Source organism: Periplaneta americana, chromosome 10 (genome assembly GCF_040183065.1).
Source record: "Periplaneta americana isolate PAMFEO1 chromosome 10, P.americana_PAMFEO1_priV1, whole genome shotgun sequence".
Classification (NCBI taxonomy): Eukaryota; Metazoa; Arthropoda; class Insecta; order Blattodea; family Blattidae; genus Periplaneta; species Periplaneta americana.
In genome coordinates this window covers 147,209,419-147,231,598 of record NC_091126.1, presented here as the reverse complement: position 1 = coordinate 147,231,598, position 22,180 = coordinate 147,209,419, and the positions used below count along the sequence as shown (strand labels likewise).

The 22,180-nt window shown below is 34.0% G+C and overlaps 1 protein-coding gene across 1 annotated transcript in view; it reads left to right on the top strand.

Moving 5' to 3' along the window:
- The window catches only part of LOC138708083 (transcription factor Clamp-like), a 58,214-nt gene that overhangs the window by 20,496 nt on the left and 15,538 nt on the right, over positions 1-22,180 (top strand). Inside the window, exon 4 of the mRNA XM_069838239.1 lies at positions 9,223-22,180. This exon is cut by the window's right edge and continues 15,538 nt beyond it. Within this exon, the coding sequence (XP_069694340.1) occupies positions 9,223-11,035 (1,813 nt within the window). The 3' untranslated portion in view covers positions 11,036-22,180. The remainder of the gene's footprint in view (positions 1-9,222) is intronic.

Sequence of the window (22,180 nt, the reverse complement as noted above, 5' to 3'; positions counted from 1 at the left end):
TTGGAAAAATACATTAAAGTCACGGTATATTGTTTTGATATGGATTAAACAAGAAATTACAACATAGAAGAAGGGCCTAAGTGACAAATTTCATAGAAAATACTTTAACTACAGGAATACATATTACATATTAATACATTATAAACAAAATAAACTGAAAGTTAAATTCAATACAAAATTAAATTTGAATAAATTGAATTATAACACAATTATTTCTCATTATTTATATTCCTAACAACAGCAGTAATTAAGTTAACTATATGCCCTATTATTTTATTATAATTATAATTTATGTTTTCTATAACTTATTTCTATTATTATTTACATGAATTATTTTCTTTCATAGACATTAATTTTCACAATTTAACATTGGCATCACTGATCGAGTGAGCCAGGAAAGAGAAATATGAAAATAAATCCGAAAATGGGAAAGCTCCTGTAGCATTGTTATTGTCTCATAATATTTAAACAATCATACACATTGATTCAGCTGACTATAATCTACAGTAATATATCATTTTTATAATGCTATATTAATTCTTACCTCAAATATAAAATGTTTCTTCAGAAGTGGTCACAAGAGAAAGAAAAACTTACTGGTCAACCACCTTTCACTGAACAAAAGCTTCTGCAATCGACTGCTTCTATTCAAAAGGGTGGTAGTCAATAGAATTGAAAAGAAGACGTCTCCTGGCATCTGTTAGGTATTTCAAAAACTTAAAAGTCAGAGACCACAACTCCATGGCAGTCAATTGAAATTTTATCATGGGATTAGGGGTATCACGGAACTAGGCACTTTTACCCTACCTGGTGCATGGTGCAGCAGTAAGCTAACCTAATGCTACCCTCTCCCACAGCTTGTGGACTAGATTAGGGGCTGAACCTTTGGACTTTAGTAATCATATACAGAGGTTTTTTTTCCCCCTACCCATGGGGAATTGACTCTTCTGTTTAGAGGACCAGAATGCTGTGATTCCCACCACACGGAAGCAATAATAGGCTGACAGGTATGCAGGCAGGACTATTCATAGACTAATTCTCAGCAATATAAGGCAGTCTAGTAGGCAAACAGCTGGTTTTCCACGTATTATTGATATACTGTATGCTTGTCCTTCACCCTATATTTTGACAAGGTACAATCCAGTCAGGTTCACGTGGCTCATAAAAGATACATGTTAAAACCGTGAGTTTTTAATATACAAAAATTTTGTAAAAACCCAGATTATGCAGTTTCAAATCCATCTAGTGTTGGGGGATATAGTTAAGAAATTAGAGGGAGACCGATTTCTGCCATACCACAGAGTTCTCAATGAAGAAAATTTAGACGATATTGGTGTTAGGTTTGAAAATTTGTGGTGGAATTGTCAGAAGTTTACTGCAGGAGGTTGGTGTGTCTACAGGGACATCGTTTTATTTTTACTTCAATTTTTATTGTATCTGAGTTTTTTAATGTACTTCACTCACCCCTTCTACTAAACTAATGACGTTCCAGCTGTCCTCCACACAGAACCAAGGCCGCATATAGTAAACATACTGAGTTAGTGAGTATTGTACGTTCCAGAAATATGTTCGCGTTTTCCAGTGATGAAAGAGCTTTCAATAATGAATCATATTTTCGCACAGTTACTGTCGTCCGTTTGCCTATGTCGCATCACGATTTTCCCCACCTGCTTCTGCTCGCCCCTCTGTAAAAGCTAAGCTCTTTTCTGAAAACATTAATTTCTATTAGGAATTGGACGTGTACGTAATATTATACAACTGTTTAAAATAACTTAAATAAAAGGCCTTGTTAAGTAATTAACTGTCACGTGATTTCCCCCTTTCTACGATCCTGCAACATACCACTTGGACGGATAGTAGATAGCATGTCTGAGTAATTTTATCTGTGCAGGTCGGATAGAAGTGAAGATTGAATTTACAGTACGTAAGGCACTCTTTTATAGAGTAGGTACAGAATTGTTTCAACATGAGTTACTAGTACGAAGGACGAAACTGGTAATTGGAATTAGATAAAATAGTTTATAGTGCGATAATATGCACAAAAGAACTGAAGCATATATCAAAATGAACGGTCACCATTTTAAAAAATGTGTTTAAATATCCATATTACGATTATTTTTCAGTTTAACTTCATTCTCTATATTGTACGCTAATGTGCTTTAGACAGTATAATATACACTGTATAATGAATACGTTCGCATGGATAACTCAGTTCGTGAGTAAAAACACTTATTGTTAATACGGTACTGTATTTTGATTAAATAAAAACCTAATGAAAATTATCAAACTCAAAATTGCGATATTTCCTGGTTTAAGTAAATGGATGAACTACTTTTCTTCCCTCCTATATGTAGGAAAGTGATTTGTTTGTATTTTACGCCAGTATCATCAAACTCCAGTCCTGGAAGGGGTTAGCAAATGGTGTTCCCAGTTCTCAACCGTTAATCCAAAGGTATAGCCAGGTTAATATTAAAAATGTTAGTAAAAATAAAATGATGTCCCTGTATTACTCAACTTAAGTTTAAATCTGGAGAGGGGAAGCAGAGTGCTGTCAGTCAAGAACCTTCCACTGCTTGCAGAAGTAATATGAAATGAAGCGAAGTGACTTTACAGACCTATAAGAAATAATCACTCTGTCATCCCTTGAGAGCTAGATAGCGACCCATCATTCTAATGAGAAAATGATATAGTCAGACGGCTAGTAAAGCAATTCTTGCAAAACATAGTACAGTGAAATTTCTCTTTACGGGCTCCTTTTTAAAGTGGACTATATTTTCTCTGGAAATAATTTAGTTCTCAGATACTGACACTTCATTGATATAGAGTTCATGTAATGTCAAAAGTTGTTAGCATAAAGATAAAATTCGCGTTATTCTTTTTGCGTTTTAATTCTTCAAAATATTTATTCCATCCCTTTTCACTTGCACACAAGGTTGTTTAGGACTATTAATTTAAAGTTGGTCTTGTATTTTGTTTCAATAAGGATATAACTGTTGTCTAAGTCATAGCTACAAATTAAAACGAAAAGAAAATTTCTTGGTTTGGTGGTGTTCCTGTGTTTTTTGTTCGGTAGCATACTTTTCTTTTTTTTTTTTCTTTTTTTTTATGTTGGGACATTTTTTATGGCATAATAATTTTGAATATTTTGCCAAATCACACGTACTGTAAGTCGAATTCAAGGACTTCAGTTTTCTTAGAGCTCATTTGCCTGTAGACATCAGTGTATTATCACGAATATTTGCTAATTTAGACCCTTTTCTTATTTTACAAATTTTGGCTTGAGACTTTCCTGTAACGGCAGTGCAGTTTTTTGAAATGTTCATTGGGCTACTTCAATTTTCCAGTTGACTTTTGTTTATGAAAATATTTTAGTATATTTCTGATTATTTTCCAGCCTGCATTGTGAATAGTGGGTCCAATTGTATGTGTCATTTCTCTTTTGAAGCTTTCATAATAGTAACAAGCAGGTGTCACATGTTAGAAGGAAGAGTATTTGTACACACTGTACACAATCGTCAAACTCATACAAGACATATGCTTTCCATTTCTCAACCCCACCCACGAACCTTGTTAATCGTGGGTGTTATTTCACATATTTTCTGCTTGTTTTGTTAATGTGGTCACGCAGTAAATCATTAGCAGGAGTCACTACATAGTTACTTAAATTGAAGCCTTACAAAACAGTGCAAAGTGCATGAATTGCAACCGGGTGATCCTGATAGCAGAGTGAACTTTTGTAAATGGGTGTTACAGAGTGTTATCAGAAAGAGTAACATGTGCAAAACAGCTGTTTGCCTCATATTGTTTCCATGTTGTGAGAATTAGTCTATGAATAACACATGAAAAAGAGCTGTTTTCCTGCCCTACCTGTTACTGCTTCGATGTGGCGTGAAATACAATGTTCTCGTCTGCTAGACAAGGAAGTGAATTCCCCTCGGGTAGGGAAAAAAAATTTCTCTGTAGTCGTGCATCTACATATACCTCTGTAGACGTACATCCTTTAACATGGAAATTGGTTGCTGTTCAGAAACTAAGTCCCACCTTGGAATAGTTCGGGATTCATTGTGTGCGCTGTGTTTACACGCGTGTGTTTTACATAGATTCGAAATGGGAAGAAAGAGCTCTATTGCTAAGCCATAAAGGCTTCATAGGGAATATGTTGTTTCGTGACATACAGATACATCACTGCTACAACTTGTCTTCATACTCGGACCTCGATGCTGAATATTTTCCTGTGTGAATCTCGCATTAACACGAACGACACTAACAAATTCATGCTACAGGAGAGCAACCATTTTCCAAGTCAAATTGTGTACATCTACATATACACTTTTCAAAATTTGGGACACTTGAACCATTCTGATCTCAGTAAGATTGTGAACCTGTACTAGACATACAAATTAGCAGACCTTAAGACAACATAGAGCAAACAGAAGATTAAAGGGACACATGCAGTTACAGGGGAAAAAATAAATGTTCACATTCTAACATCTACAGGTTCAGTAGTCCCAAAAGCACAGGGGTTGCTTTAAATCTCTCTTTTTTTTTTTTTTGCACTCTTATTTATATTATGAATTACGATTTATTCAAATCATTATGTATAGCACTTATGTATGAGTCATTATAGTATACAAATGTTGTACTGTTTGAAGGCAAGGATGTAAAGGCAGTATTCTTGTACGTGCATGCATTTATGGTGGTGATAGAAATATTGTTTTCAACAAATTATCGAAACTGATTTTTTGCAGCATGGCATTACTTCGTCTACATTTCGCATGGTGAGAAAGTAACATTAAATAGTACAATAAACACTTCCTTCTTAGAAAGTGAACAATGACTGGACCATCCACATCAATAATGATAGTTAAATGTTAAATACCCGTATCAGAATTGTATTGATGTTTTGCTAGGTATTAATATATGTTACATGATTATTACAAGTATATTACGCGGTTTAAATAATGTCACAAAGTATGTACTCTAATATCTCGCCAAATTATTTTGTATTTCTAAGAAGATAGAATTTAGTACTATTTCCTACAATCACTTCTGTTATAGCTGCTCTGTTTTGCACATAATTTTAAAGACATTTGGAATTTATATGGAACTTAAATGTGTCAGAATTATTTTAATAATAATAATTAAATCAATAGATATTCAGCACAATGTGTACAAGTAGCACAAATGTTATGATATCTAGTTTTTAACTTAACCAAACGAGATAGTGTAAGATGATGCAATGGCAACAGATCACACAACTGACTAGCAATACAGTTTTAGTTTTAAATCACTTATTTCTGTAATAGATTTGTACAGGATATGAAATAACAAACTGATGATTATAGAACAGAAATAAATTATTTCTTTTGTGCGTTCCAGATATCAAAATTATTTCATTTGGTAGTCGTATGTTATTGTAATTGCAGTGAAATTGTGTTTGCCAGTAATGTTCTAATTAGAAGCAACAAGAATTTAAATGCCTTTAGGTTCAGATTGCGTATTAGTTCAGAATTGTAAGTAGGTTTGAGACTCAATGTGGATGACCTGTTGTTTTCTTTTCTAACGTGCAGGTGTAAAATGCCTTTTTGATCTGAGTGAAAGTTTCTGACAAAGTTGATATGTAGTACCATTTCATTCTGATTTTGTGGATTGACACGCTGTAAAGAAATAATGAAAATATAGAAAATATTCACTAAATTTCTTTTCAAACACTTGGAAATTAGTGCGTTGTCTAATGTATTTTAATTAAGTTCGTGACACATCACTGCTTTAAGAATAACTTAATGATGACTTCATATTAAACATATTTATATTATATTTGCATTGCTATTTAGGACTGCTTTTGATGTAAGAGATATATTGGAAAGGAATTATTAGAGGCAGTTTAGCAAATAACCCATGCTTCATTAAAATACATTATTCGAATTTTATAATAAAATTCCATTATTCACAAATATGGAAAATTCCCCATGAATATAAATAAAATATTTGGAATATTTTAAGTACTAGAAAAGATTTTGGATAGGCATACGAAAATTACCATTTTTACTTTACAGATGCTGAGAAAAACTGCTTCCATTTCAAACTGGACATTCTGCAAAAATTTCACTTTCTCCTCTGTGTTGTGAGGAAGAAAAGTTATAGCCATTTTACTTTATGCATAGTATATTTAACTGATGTTGAGTTTTGTTAGATTTCAGAAATACACTTAACTTATCAGCATTTATGATTTACTCCGTCATTTCATACAACATAATTCATTAGATTTCGTTTCATGAGAAATTAGATACATAATTTAAATGTCAATTAATATGGTTACTTCATGAATATCTGAAGGATATGAAGTATTTTTGACTAACGAGCAAAAGTTAAGACACTTGCATCATACCCACTTCTGAAAGCTATATTTTGCTTTTAATATTTTAGAACATGAAATTATTTACGAATCCTAATTTTGTGCAGTGCATTGTAATCTGATTAATTTCTGTTAGGACTTAATCTTTTGAGTTTGTTCCAATAATGATGCAATCATATTTTGTAAATTTTGAGTTTGTTGAAATGTTATAATCATCATCAAGCTTTTGAGTCTGTTCCAGTAATATCTTAATTATCATGTCTCGTGTCTTTGAGCCTCTTCTATTGAAGTTTCAAGCATCATATCTCGTGTCTTTGAGTCTGTAATGCCTTAGTTTTGTCTCGTGTCTTTGAATCTGTTCTAGTAATGTCGTAATTATCATGTCTCGTGTCTTTGAGTCTGTTACGAATGTTTCTTCATTATTTCTCGTATCTTTGAGTGTGTTGCAATAATGTCTTAATCATCATGTCTCGTGTTTTTGAGTCACTTAAAATAATGTCTTCATTGTGTGTCTCATTTCTTTTAGTCTGTTCCAATAATGTCTTAATCATCATGTCTCATATCTTTGAGCGTGACAAAATTATGTCTTAATTATCATGTTTCGTTTCTTTGAGTTTGTTCTAACAGTGCCTTAGTATGTTTTGTCTTTTGAATCCGTTTAAAAATGTAGTAATCTTCATGTCTCATGTCTTTCAGAGTGTTGTAATAATGTTTTGGTTATGTTTTTCAAATGTTCCAATTATGTCTTAATCATCATGTCTCGTGTTTTTGATTATCTTCCAATGTCTTAATTGTCATGTCTCTTCTCTTTGGGACTGTTCCAATAGTGTCTTAATTATCTTGTCTTGTAAATTTGTATCTGTTCCAACAATAATTTATCATTTTTCGTGTCTTTGAGTCTGTTTCATTAATGTCTTAATTATAGTGTCTCGTTTCTTTGAGTCTGTCACAAATGTCTCGATCATCACGTCTTATGAGACTGTTCCAATAATATCTTAATCGTTGTCTCATGAGTGTTCCAATAATGTCTTAATAGTCATGTCTCGTGTTTTCTAGTCTCTTTCAATAATGTCTTAAATATCATATCTTGTGTCTTTGGTTATGTTCTAATAATGTTGTAATCATATTTTATTCCTTTCGAATCTGTTCTAAAAATGTAATCATTCAGTTTCATGCCATTGAGTCTCCTGTACTAATGTCATGTCTGAGTCTGTACCATTAATGTTGTAATCATTATTTCTCTTGTTTTTTTTTCTCTCTCTTCCATGAATGCTAGTGGTTTTTGGCAAATTTTATTTTAATTCACTGATGAGATAATTGCATTGCTTGGTCATCAAACTCATAAAAAAATTCATTGGAGGTCATCACAACTTTCGTGAAACTAATATTGTACAGTCGTTATGTTTTCACTTTATTTATTGTCAATAATAGAATGTATTGTTGTGTAAATATTAATTAACTTCATCAAACTTGCAAGTGAAGATGCAATTTAATTAATGGAAACTTTTTAAACACAAACACTCAAATTTTTTATAAATTGTAATTACAGTACATAATGTGACCTAAAGTGCAAATATCATTTTAGACTACAAGAGTTAAATTTGAAGTTAGAATAGATAATGAAATTTAAAATCTGGTATGTTCATAGTGTAATTGTAGCAAATGTGCACTATTTACAGATGAATACGATTTATTTGATTGACTTGGATAAGAGATAATGCTGATCAGATGCGTAATGAGACATTAATTTCCTTCACTTTTGTTGAAATATTGTAATAGAAGTTTTAATAGTTCCACTGAAACTCAAAACTTCTGCATGTCCATAATATTCTCAGTGTACAGACTGTCCTATACCTATGAATGCGTACAAAATAATATTTGAGTTTTTATATAAATTTCCCGCTCATTTATTTCAAGTCCTTTTTAAATTGAATAAAAATCTCTTATGTCACAAGAATTCATTGATGAAAGATTCTAATAGATTTAACAGTGAATTAAAATAAGAAATCCATTACACATGTCTCTTGAGTATACTCCATCGTCGTCGTCGTCATTGTCGTCGTCATCATCATCATCATCATCATCATATTCATAAAATAACATTTTTTTCATTTCCCATCAAAGCATGTTTTCTTAGTCTTCTCACATATTGTGGCAAATTAGCATAGAGAAAAATAAACACGAATTAAACTTCATATATGTAGAGTATAATAAATTCTTTTAGTGTAATGTTGACCATAGTTTGAATATGTTGCAGATCAATTAATCAGTAAAATGGTATTACATAAGGCAGTACATTTCTATAAGTTTTTTATATTTTGTTTAGAAAGTTAAATGTAGAATTATTAAGCACTTGAATGGAAATACCTGGTTTCTCATACTTATTAAGAAGATAGACAACTGTTGTATATTTTTCTTGTGAAAATACAGTATTTCTTGCACATATTCCATAGTAATAGCAATTTTTGACAGCAAGAAATATGTAAGGCGGCAAATAGTAGTACATTACTTGATACATTGTTAGCATTGCTATGTCCTTGTTTTATATTTCATAAGCTCTTATAGTAGTGGAGACAAGATAAAGTTGCAGTTGCTGTTGCATAAAGACAGGTATTTCTCAAGTTTGCAGTAAAAGATAAGGTAAGGAGTAGTGAGTGATACCTAAAATGGACGAAGTATAATTTTTAATGGTGTATAAATGATTCACTGTGCCTTTATCTTTCATCACAGCAGAACTTTGACCCAGTATTTTATGAAGGATGTAACATGAGTTACATAAGTCTGTCTCCCTAAATCAAGTTGAAGAACAATAATTGTCTCGGGGGAATTGTCTTCCCTTTCCCCCACCGATTGTTTCATTCCTACAGGTTCACACAAACTGAACATCCGTCATCTCGTTACAACACGAGCTGTCTGGAGTCAGCGAACACCACCACAACAACACAAATCAATTGCAAGACAGAATCGAACATGTTCGACCCGTCAACAATGCAGCAGCAGCAACAGCAGCAGCAGCAACAACAGCAGCAGCAGCAACAACAACAGCAGCAGCAACAGCAGCAGCAACAACCACCACCCCAGTCCACAAATCAACAGATGTATGCAACAGATAAAAGTAAAGAGCAAGAAAAAGCTGCAAATAATGCTACTGCCTCCGACTTTCCATTTTGTTACAATGTCAACATGTTGCAGAAAGTCCATCAACAGAACTCCACAGCAGGTGTTCCTGTTGGGGGGATCACAGGTGATGACAAAGGATGTTATAGGTTTGATGTAGCTCAGCCATTTGGTTATAACTATGCTCTTGTGAATCAGATGTCCTTGGCAGCAGCAGCATCGACAGCAACATTCAAATGTGATGTTTGTGGTCTCGTATTTGGTCATTTGTCACTTCTGAACCACCACAAGAGGATTCATAATACTGCAAACGTGATGACAGCGACACAGAACAATCAGGCAGCATCTACGAATGAAAGGCAGTACACATGTGATATCTGTGGAGCATGCTTCAATCTCGCCGGTGAGCTCAAGAGCCACAAGAATGGCATGCACGGTAAGAACAGCCAGTCGCAGCAGACTCACAATCACCAGAAATGCTGTGATTCATGTGGTGTGGAACTGAACTGCCAGCACCATAACGATGGGGGAAAAGGCAAGAAGGGCAGTGGCAAGTTTGTGAAGTGTGAGAGTTGTCAGGAAATGAATGCTGCAGGGGCAAATCCTGGGAATGCAGGAGCTACTGCAGCAAGTTTCAGTGGAGGTGGTGGGGCCAGCAGTGGCGAGGGGGGTGCGGGGGGCACCATGGCTGGAGGTACGGCAGGTGGAGGCATAAAACCGGGCCACCACCCAGTCAAGCGTCGTGGAGTTGCCAGCGTTACAAAATGCCATAAATGTAATGGGTCTGGGATCATTTTTATTGGTGGTTCGAGAAATAACACGTCTGGTGTTGACAAACCTTTTCATTGCAATGTGTGCGATGGGACTTTCTCTAGATATAGCAGCCTCTGGAGTCACAAACGTCTCCACTCAGGTGACAAACCATTTAAATGCGGTACCTGTGGATTGGCATTTGCAAAGGCAGCGTATTTAAAGAACCATTCGAGGGTGCACACAGGTGAGAAACCGTATAAATGCTCTGTCTGTGCGATGCAATTCTCGCAGAGTCCGCACTTGAAAAACCACGAACGGATCCACTCAGGGGAGCGACCCTACCAATGCGAAGTCTGCGACAAGACGTTCGCGAGACATTCGACACTTTGGAACCACAGGCGAATACACACGGGCGAAAAACCTTACAGATGTGACGTTTGCGGTTCAGCATTTAACCAGGCTACGCATCTCAAAAATCACGCCAAAGTCCACACAGGCGAAAAACCGCACCGTTGTGACATTTGTGATGTTGGATTCTCTGACCGTTTTGCTCTTAAGAGGCACCGTAGCATACACGAAAAATATGGGAGGACCGGTCCTAATGCTTCAAATAACACTGCAGCAGCTACTAATCAGAACACTGCCGCTAATGCTGTTAATAATAATGTGGGCACAAATACACCAACCAACCCTGGAGGTCAGCCCCCACAGCAGGGCCAACCATCTGCAATCGATGAGCTTTACAAATGTGAGGTTGGTGGTCCTATTGCATTCCCTGGGTGTTCAAGGCCTCACGATGAGAAGCAATGAGGAAACGCTCTTCTTTCAGGTCCAAAATACCAAGAATTGCTGATAGACGAAGTAATTTAGTCTGGACTGTAGAGGATGTTGAGTTTCCAAAACTGAGGACAGCTAGTTATTTTTAATGGAGTAAAACTATGTTAATCCCACAAAATATAAAACTTGGAGTCCATTCATATGAGTTCCTTTGTTGCTGACACGTGTATTTTCAGTGTAGAAGCGAATTATTGATCACTAATATTTACGAGTCAGTAACATCCTAGGTGTATAGGCATCGAACCCTGAAACTTCTGATAGAAAACTGTGCAGGTGAGAGATTTTCGGAGTGCACTGTCAGTATAACTTGATCCATTGAGTCAAGCTTCCTTCAACCTTCTCTTTATATCCAAAAACTATTTCTGTTCGGCAGCATTCCAAACATATGGCATGATTTTTGTATTTTGGCACAGTTGAGGAAATACCCAAACTTTGTGTTCTCTAGTCATCATTTAAGTTGGCAATATGTTGATGGTATTATGGTATTAGCAGAATTAATACTACTAAGATGTAGTAACGAGAAAGATATGTCATATTTCCGAATAAAAAATTATTATTATTATTATTATTATTATTATTATTATTATTATTATTATTATTACTATTATTATTATTGATGATATTATTATTATTATTATTATTATTATTATTATTATTATTATTATTATTATTATTATTATTATTATTATTATTTTAGTTGCAATATAGGTGTTAAATTTTAAGAGGTGAAATTGGTGTGAGATTTTTTGGTTTTTGCACCATGTCATAGATGTATATAAATACGTCCATACATATCAACTCCATGAGGGAAGTCTTAACCTTCCTTTATGATGGAGCTCATTTGTAGCTCCATTAATTTGGATGTTTTTGCTTTTTTGATACTGTGTAGAGCCCCAAAAGTCTTGCACCATGATAACCATAAAACACACATGACAGGTAAAATTGCATATACAGAAAATATTGCACAGTTTTTGTCAGTTTTATCGAGATCTATGTTTCGTTAAATATTTTATTAGATTTTAAAATCTCTTTCTAAAGCTCTTACATCTGATGAACTACTCTCACTAAGGTACCTATGTCCTTCTAGTGCTTAGAATTACTTCTTGTTGCTCTTAAATTATCTATATATACAGAGTGATTCACGAAGATTGTGCAATACTCTAGTATGTGATTTCTGGCATCATTCTGATGAAAAAAGTTCATATAAACATATGTCACATTTTTAAAATTGAGTGAGTTACGCCCTCCTGAATGTTAAACATAAACGTAGATATTATGAAGGTTTAAGCATTTAAATTATTTACAACAATGGTATTATAAATTCATTAAAGAACGTTCACGTTATTACTTACCTGAAAAATCTGTATTAAAGCCGGTTTTCAAAGACTCCACCTTCTGCAGCAATACACGTAGCCGCCCGAATGTGAACTGCATGTGCCGCATTCCCTAACTTTCATTGTTCGGATGCTAGGTAGATACGTTATAGTGGTGTTGAGTTATCTCTAACCGTGACCTTAATGTCACGAGATTTTGTGTCGCTGCTATCAGCTATTTTATAACACATACAGCTCCCAGACGTCCAGAAAGAGAGAGAGAGAGAGAGTTCACAAGAATGCGTGTTACAGAAGAAATAAACGTGATTTTGTCCGAAATTATTCAAAATCGGACACATGTATATATGAACTTTTTTCATCAGAATGATGTCAGAAATCACATCCTAGAATATTACACAATCTTCTTGAATCACCCTGTATATATATATATATATATATATATTCATTAATGTGCATGCTACAGTGGGCTAAAAGTAATTTCTAGTAGGAAAATTTTATTTAAAAAATTTACGTAAGTTGTAGGCTGCATTTTTTTTCTCACTCAATTTACTGATAAATTCAGCTTAGAAATTCCTAATATTTAATATAGAACCTACCACTAAAACTGCCGATTTTGAGTGTTTTTCTTAGCTTATGTAAAAGAAGTCTGTCACCTCGTCATTGATATTTATGCTGTGAAATTTGAAGTTTGTTACTATTTGTTAGTATTGCAGTTTGAATGCAATGGATATGGTAGTGAAAGCCACAGTTACGCTCTTTCATTTGATAATATTTTTGTTTGTTATATAGTTCATAAATCTATTAAATTATCATCTGAATAGCAGTGAGAAAGGAGTTAATTATTATACACTATGTAACTTTCTGCAGAAGTGTCATTGAAATTGTACCTTGAGAATTTGACCTTTTCGGTTTATAAACAAATTAAATATTTTGCGCATATTTGTGGATTTCCTTCCAGGAGAACATAACATGTTTTGACATGTCATCGTATGCAGAGAGTTGTGTAATATACGAGACACAAAATACATTGAACAGCAACTCTGTCATAATGTACAGATACAGCAAGTTGGGAATTTGCCTGGTTCATACATGCAAACACATCAATTCCCTTTCACTAACTACCTAAATGTACAAGTTGCGTCCATGAAAAATTGCTAATTCATTGTGTTCCCAGTGTTTGTATAATGAATAAATGTACAGTCGTCCAAAAAAAAAAAAATGGCTGGACTCTTGTTCAGGTCAAAATCAAAATTTAACATGCAGTTCATTCATTGTTTCAAGGGAAAATGGGTATGGTGCCTCATAATCACTAGTCGAGTGTAAATTGAATTTTTATCATTCACGATACTTTCTATGGTCTAGTGGATAGAATTCTGGTATCATATGCGAAAGACTGGGGTTCAGTCCTGGCTGAATGTCTTTTATTTGTTTAATTTTTTATTCCCTAAGGAAAGATTAGGAAATGTGTACTAGTAGGGTAGGATATGGTAGGGACCAAACATCCATAAACGACATGGAACCATGTTGCATGAAAGGGAAGGATATGTGTATGTGCTACTTGAAAGGACAGTATGTGTTCCAGTCGGATAGGATTGGGTAGGGTAGGGATCAAAATTCATAAATGGTACAGCATCATGCTACTTGTGTTTACATGTTAGTTGGAATAACATTGCAGCACACATATCATAAAATGGGGTAACTTTGCATCTGCAGGGGTAACTTTGCACCGTCTATGAAAAACTTTTTATATAGGTCTAGGGATGTTTATGTGAACTAAATTAATCTGTTCATCACTTCCACCAATAGATGGTATATGTGTACAGTATTTTTCCACTGTTCATGGTCATAGAATTTGTTTATGGTATTTCTATACCTTAACAACAGAACGTGTGCATAATTTGATTGAAATATAGATCAACTTAATTATCTTTCATTACAGATGGTGTGCACAATCTCAAGATAAGTTATACGTGTATCTGTTCCTTATTCATCCATTTAGATTTTCTAGTTTTGCTTGTGCTGCTGTTTTGTCGGCAAATGGTGTTACAGAATAATTTTCTAATATATATATAGAGGGAGGGGAGGGGGAGAGAGAGAGAGAGATTTTTTTTTCTTAATGTTTTCAGAATTACACTAATTCGAAGTTGTTTGTAAAATACTATTATTCTTGAGTTTTAAGGGTAAAAGAATGTTACAGGTAAAGAATGAACTATTCAGTAGTATCATTTCTTTAATTGGCTGGTATTCTGTAGCTAAAAATGTGTTGTGAATTCCATAGTTGCTTCGTACAGAATTTTTTTTTTTAGATTTTTATCTACAAAATTACATTTTTCTTACGCATTTATCACAATTGTTACAAATCATGCCACTCTTGTAAATTCTCTAAGACTGTACATTAGGATGCATAATTAAACTATAAAGAATCAAATTCTTAAAATCGTATGATTTTGGAACAATTTTTATGATAAGTGCATGAGAATTAAAAATTAAAAAACAAAATCTGTACAAAGCAATTAACATATTTTTGGCTTCAGAACATCAGCCAATTAAAGAAATAATATTTCTGAATAATTCATTCCCCATTTGTAATATTTTTTACCTTTAAAACTAAAGAAAAAAGGGTATTTTACTAACAACTTCAAATTAGTGTAACTCTGAAAATATTGAGATTAGGACACATGTTTATATGACATTTTTTGCTCAGAATGTTTCCGGAAATATGCTCCATAAGTGGTGATAAATATATTTTTTTAAACTTTCCACTTATCGTACCACTAAACATCACCCTCTCGTCTGTGGACACTAAAAGCATTTTATGCTAAAGTGTCTCATAAGTGATTCACTTATTTTATCCTTTGTGGAGCTATGGATGGTGTCTAGACTCAGTGACATCCTTCCAGATCATACCTACTGTGAGTCACGTAAAATTCCTCAAAGATTTGCAGTTCAGTTTTTGAGGGTTTTTGGATATTTATGAAAGTTATGATTGTAGGATTAATTTCTAAATAAATACCTATAGATATACAGATCTTTTGGATCCAGGATGAAGATGTTTTCTGTTGAGCCTGTCTCTTTATTGTGCACTTCAAAGTCTTGTCCTCATATGAAGAGTGTTACAAAGAATGAGAAATGCTGAAACTGAAGGCCAAAGAAACTAAATAAAAGAAATCATGCCATCAGTATGTATATGTTGCCGAAAAGTTGTTGAAAGCCCCTGTCTATAGAAAGAATAGCGCCTTTGTTTGTTTGGTTAAATTATACTGCACTCACAACTCAATGTGAAAATTGGACATATTTTTCAAATATAAAATACGCTGTTCAAACAAGATGAATTTGAAAGCGTTGCAGCTTTTATTGTGGCAGTACAAATATTTAGACTTGTCTTGACTAATATGTATTATCATTATGTTTGGATTAACAGAGTTTTACTTCATTTGTGTACGAGTCGACTTGTTTGGGCACATTACTAACCGGAAAGTGTGTGAAATCTGTAATTGGCGAATGTAATGAAAACATTAGGATTAGATTAAAAAAACACTGCAAAGGTTCTGGCAGTCTGCAGTCGTATCTGTGACGTGTTTCCCAAAACTTTGTGGCTTCCTTGACATGTTCTCTTTTAGTACAAAAGTCTGCATTATACGAGAAACATTTAACTAAATAAATATGACGCAGTAATATTGTTACAATAATTGACTGAATTTCGCAATTAATAACATTAATTTTGTTTGTTTTCTGGAACATAAATAGGTAGTGAGCAATTTTATTTTGAGAATTATGAGAGAACTTCAACTGACACAAAATCTTATAGTGTCAGTGACTAAAGTGGCATTCTGCTTAATGACACCTTTGTGAATTAAGCTAAATCGAAATTTATGTTTACAAACATAATATCAAAAAGACTTATTGATACCTTTCTTTTCTGTAAGACTGTTACAGATGATTTAGATTTGTCTCGTATTGTTTTATAATGGGTTCGATTTTTTCGTTCTGTCTGTGCCGGAATGACTAAAACTGGGCCAAATTTCTCGAAGATATTTCTCATGTTGCACCACTCTCGCGACTGTAAGTTTACTCAAGTTACGGGATTTCCCACCATTCTCATTTTCGGGATTTATATTGAAAGCAAGAACATAATTTCACACTTGTTTTGTGTACATTCTACAGGCAAATTTAATGGTTCCAGTACACCCGAAACTAGCTTTAATAGTTGTGCATTGCTTAGCAGTGTGATACATATTAAACTATTTATTTTTTTCTGTGAGAAACAGCCTTCTGCAAATGTAAAAAAGAAAGATAACAGTCACAAAAAGAGCAGCCTTTTTAAAGAAGATTTGTTTCCATCTGCCTGGCAGCTCACAAAGCAGATTGTGAATAGTTATGAGACCTAAAGCACAAATTTGCGATTTTTTTCTCGAAAGATGAAAAGCTGTAATATGATTCTTCAAATCCCATTCTCTTCACTGTGCAATAGAACACTATTGTCTTGTAAAAACAAACTATTTATTTTAAACAACTTATATCTGGCATGTGCTTCTGCGAGTCATGTTATTTATAATTTAGGAATGTGTGAAAATACACCATTAAAATTTCTTCAGGAGTTTAAATAGGAACAGTTAAGCCCTCCATGTTAAGTGTTTCACAGCGCATGCTTCTGCAGTCAGTGTCATTGAGAAAGACAGGCAAAACGGATTTTTATGTGACTTATTTTAAAAACATATTTTTACTTGTATAACTTTGTCTCTGGCCTGCTTTAATAATTCACAGGATAAATTATTTAATAATAATGTGCATTTTCACTGCCTTGGTACTTCTCAACACCAATTTCCTCCAGTATGAGCTCGTGACAATAGTTGTGTAATACCAGTAAAAAGTAATAATAATAATAATATGCCTCAAAATGACCATTACATCATATCTTTACAGTTGCTAGTCAGATGAAAAACTAAGTTCTGGAAATTTAGAACTATATATTATACTTAATTGAAAAATGAGTTCTATTCAGTCAATACTTAACATAAAACACAATAAAACATGTTATAATAACATTTACACAGATTTAAAAACAAACGTTTTCGCCAATTTTGATTGGCATCTTCAGGTCGTGTAGGTCGAATGGAACATGTTATAAAAAAGTGAACACTTGGTATATGACGTTAAAAACCAAAGTTACAACTGTAATATCACTTAAAAACAGAGAAAAGAATATAGCAAAAAGCCTCCATGATGTGTGAAGAATCACTGTGTTGAAAGAGGCGTGTGTGAACCAAGGAAACAGCAAAACTCTTCTGTCATTGCAGATACAGTTTTCAAGATAGATTTGAAGATGCTACGAACAGGTCGGTCGTGTGGCCGTTATGGAGAGCAGGAAAAATCCTGTAAATTGTAAGGATAGAATGAAAGAATATTTAGAAGCATTTAACTATTATTTAAATCTTCTAAAACAGTACTTACAAAAAATGGAAGAACGTCTTGAAATCCATGAGGCCGGCGACACGACTGATCTTTCCATTCGACCTACACGACCTGAAGATGCCAATCAAAATTGGCGAAAACGTTTGTTTTTAAATCTGTGTAAATGTTATTATAACATGTTTTATTGTGTTTTATGTTAAGTATTGTCTGAATAGAACTCATTTTTCAATTAACATTGAACTTAACGGAACCAATATGCCTTTGAAATTATATATTATACATTTTTACACTTTGTTCCTTCATTTGCTGTTATGCTTATAATGAGGAGATACTCTCACAGGAGATAGTAATTATTTCAATATCTGTATTTAGAAAATTAGAATATCAGTAAATCCGAACTTCAAGTTTTTGGAATCTTTCATACTACAGTCAAATATCAAGTCTTCCTCATTTCCACAGCTGGTGGTTGTATGACGTAGAGGAGGAATCTTGGTGCGAGTTGCAGAGTCGTGAATTTATTTAGTGCTTCTGCTTATGAATATATTATCAGCCATTTAATAATCAATTCTTAGAGAGTATGTATTATACATATCCTCAGAAGTAAAGAAAATTTTGCAAGGGTTTTATATGAATCTTGAACTGTGAACTCGTGTGCAGAGATTTTGAGTGGTTTTGTGTGAAAGTCCCCCATGCTCTCTACAACTTCGTTAATGGATTGAATGTCGAAGATTTTAAGATAGAGAATTGTATTACATTATTTCCTTTCGAATAATCATTGAGCAAGTAACACTATTTTTAAAACATTTCTTGCCTACAGTAAGATTCGTATCACTACTATGCTATTACATGATTATGAATTTCATATTTTGACGCTTTGTTGTAGATTTACAGTGCACAGATGTCTGCTGTGAAGAATGTTGTGGAAGTCACAAAATTACAATTTACAGAATTTGGAATTTTATTGTGTTCTGACGTAATTTTTCATGTGTGTTACGGAATTACAATACTTTCAAAAGAATGCTATGCCACTGTAGCCCACAGGAATGCGAAGTAGAGGATTTTAGGCGTGTATGGATGTGTACTGCCTGGTTTAAACACGCTGAAGTTTTGCAAACTTAATTTTGTTTTGTTTCTTACTTAAAGATGAATGGAATGTTTATGTTTGTTGATCATGATTTGAGTCAATTTCTGGTGTACTACACTGTTGGCACGTTGTATCATTAGCAGTCAGAATCTGAAATGTGCGTCATTACATAGTGGGAACTCTCTTGATTTTGTTGCAACTCTCAACATTTCTTTAATGGAACTTTTCGTTTTCATAGATAGGGTTTATGGAGGATCAACCCAGATAGAGCTGACGTCCTTTCAGAAGGGTTTGTGTTGAGGTGCATCCATCTTCACTTCTCATGTAGTTACTTTGATTACCAATGGGATGTTCTAGCATAAATTTCATCTAAATAGCTTATACTAATCAAAAAATAGTTTTAGCATTCATTGTTGCATAAATAACTTTCTTTGAATGCCAGAAAACTTGGTTTGCTGAAAATGGATAACCTTCCTGACCTACAAATAGATGGGTGAGTGTAATTTCTTTGTATATGTGTCTTTTGTACAAATGATTATTCACATGCTGTCCTAAAATGTATCTTAAAAGTAATGACTGCTCATAAGGACATTTGGATAGTTCACGAATCCTCTGTGCCTGAGATTTTATACATATTCCTTCCAGAAGGACATTAGCTTTATGCATATGCAAAATTAGAGATAATTCTTTTCTTATTATTTTTGCCTACAGTAGGATATAAAGTAAACATATACATGACAGTCAACCAACAGTAACATTATTTATTATGCTACGTAAGTTATTTCAGTAATGAAACCATATGGCTGTGGTCCTACATCGATCCTGTGCGTAGAATGGATGAATTTTTCATGATTTATTATTTTCTAGTTTTCAGACTTGAAGAATATTGACTACTATAATTATTGCTATTTTTTACTATTGTCATTCTAATAATAATAATAATAATAATAATAATAATAATATAATAATAATTTGATCAGGATATAAACAACTTCATACTTTTCCTAATGTCCATATGAAAATCCAACTAGTAAATTTTTGCTTTTATTACATTTTCATATTATAGTGAAATAAATATATTATTATTTATTGCATAGAAATAAAATAATAATTTTGTAGCTGTAAAATGTACAGTATGATAAGAATCGCGATAAGAACTCACAAAAATATTACTAAATCCTATACAATTATTATAGGAAGCATGTGACATTACATGGCATTCTTGAAATGGTGCAAAGCAATGAAGACTTACCTGATAGTGGTTAGAAAGTTGCTTTGTTACCACCCATCAATTCAACAGACAATCGGACAGAGGGAGATTCTGGCGCTGAAGCAGCCCCAAATATTGATAATGTCCCAGCAATGCAGTTCAACTCTCTAGCCATAATTTTCCAAATTTACTACATATTGCAGCACTTCCATATCCCACGACTTTGACAACAAAAGATTCAAGATCTGTGACTTCAAAGAAACCACTTCAAAACTTCCATCTACAAATCCTCAGGAACACTGGCACACACTGCTACGCCATCAAAGTGAAGTGAAAAACTAAACCATCTAAAAAAGATGACTGGGTAAACAATCATTTTCAATTACAACTACAAATTGGCCAGCAATGAGTACCATAAAATACACAGAGACACCTTTAGAATACTTTGAACTATTCTTTGATAGCAGTGTTGTTGTTCTGATAGTGAAGAACACAAATCAGTATGCTGCAGAATGTAATATCTTGGTAACTGCTTTGAAGAGGAAATTAAATGCTTACTTGTTAGTGATATTACCTTTTAGTGGCTATGTAGTCTTGCCAAGAAAAGATATGTATTGGGAGATGTCAACAGTTATACATAATATTTTACTTTCCAATGCAATATCCAGATATTGCTTCAAATTTATAATGTCATTCACGTTTGTAATAATAATGAACTTGATGGGAACAATGGATTTGGAAAGGTTCGTCCTTTTATGAATGTGATCAATGAAAAATGCTGAGATCTTATCCTCACATGCAAAATCACTCAGTCAATGAAAGCATGGAACTATATTTTGGATGGCATGTTGTGAAGCAATTTATTCATGGCAAGCCAATTAGATACAGGTTGAAGTTTTGGTATGATGGACAAAGTACTGAATATGTGATGTGGCTCAAATCCTACCAAGGTACTGGTGCATTACCAGAAAGATAAGCTGACACGAACCTGGGTTATGAAGTAATAATATGTTGAGCAACTGGAAGTGCTACCATATAGAATTTATTTTGACAATCTATTTACTTCATTTGCTCTCCTGTACAACTTGCACCTAAGAAATATTCAGGTCAACAGAATCAGTAAAGATTGTAATTTACAGAAGACAGAGGAATTGGAAAAGAAACCTAGAGGGACATCTGACTGCAGATCTAGCAACGCTGACATGATACCTGTGACGTCATAATGACAACAGCATGGTTATTGTGGCAACAAATTTTGATACCATACGTACATCCAAAGTTATTCACAGCTGCAATAAAAATATGGGTGACATCGATAGAGCTCACCAAAATATTTTGTTCTATCAAGTGCCTATCAGGGGTAAGAAGTCGTACTTCCTCATTATTGCACATTTCGTCAATGTAGCAGAGCATAATGCTTGGCAGCTCTACAGACAGGATGGCGGTAAATTGAGCCACTCGACCTTCCATCGACGATTTGTCACTGCAATTATTGAATCAAACTGCCATCTAGCCACAACAAGAGGTAGACCATCTAAAACATCGAAGTTTGATACCATATATGACAAGATTGAGCATTTTGTGTTGGATTTACTGTGGATCCTGTTACAGAAAAGAAGAAGCAAAGAAACAAATTCACTGCCACCGATGTCAGAAAAAAGTTACGACAGTTCATTAAATGTTATGTGCCACTTCATGTCTTTTGTTTTATTAAATTTCATATGAAATTATTAATTCAGTTTAATTTGTTAGTCCAATAATACTAATGTGTTCAGAGTGCATATGTGTACAGCTGACATCCTTCCAGAAGGATGGGCTGTTTTACAAAACAGACGACTGAAAAATTCTAAAGTGACATTGTATATGTTACATTGCTTAAAATTGGGCGGCCGGGTAGCTCAGTTGGTAGAGCAGCTGGCTACGGACTGAAAGGTCCGGGGTTCGATCCCAGGTGGTGACAGGATTTTTTCTCGTTGCCAAACTTTCAGAACGGCCCCGAGGTTCACTCAGCCTCCTATAAAATTGAGTACCGGGTCTTTCCCGGGGGTAAAAGGTGGTTAGAGCGTGGTGCCGACCAC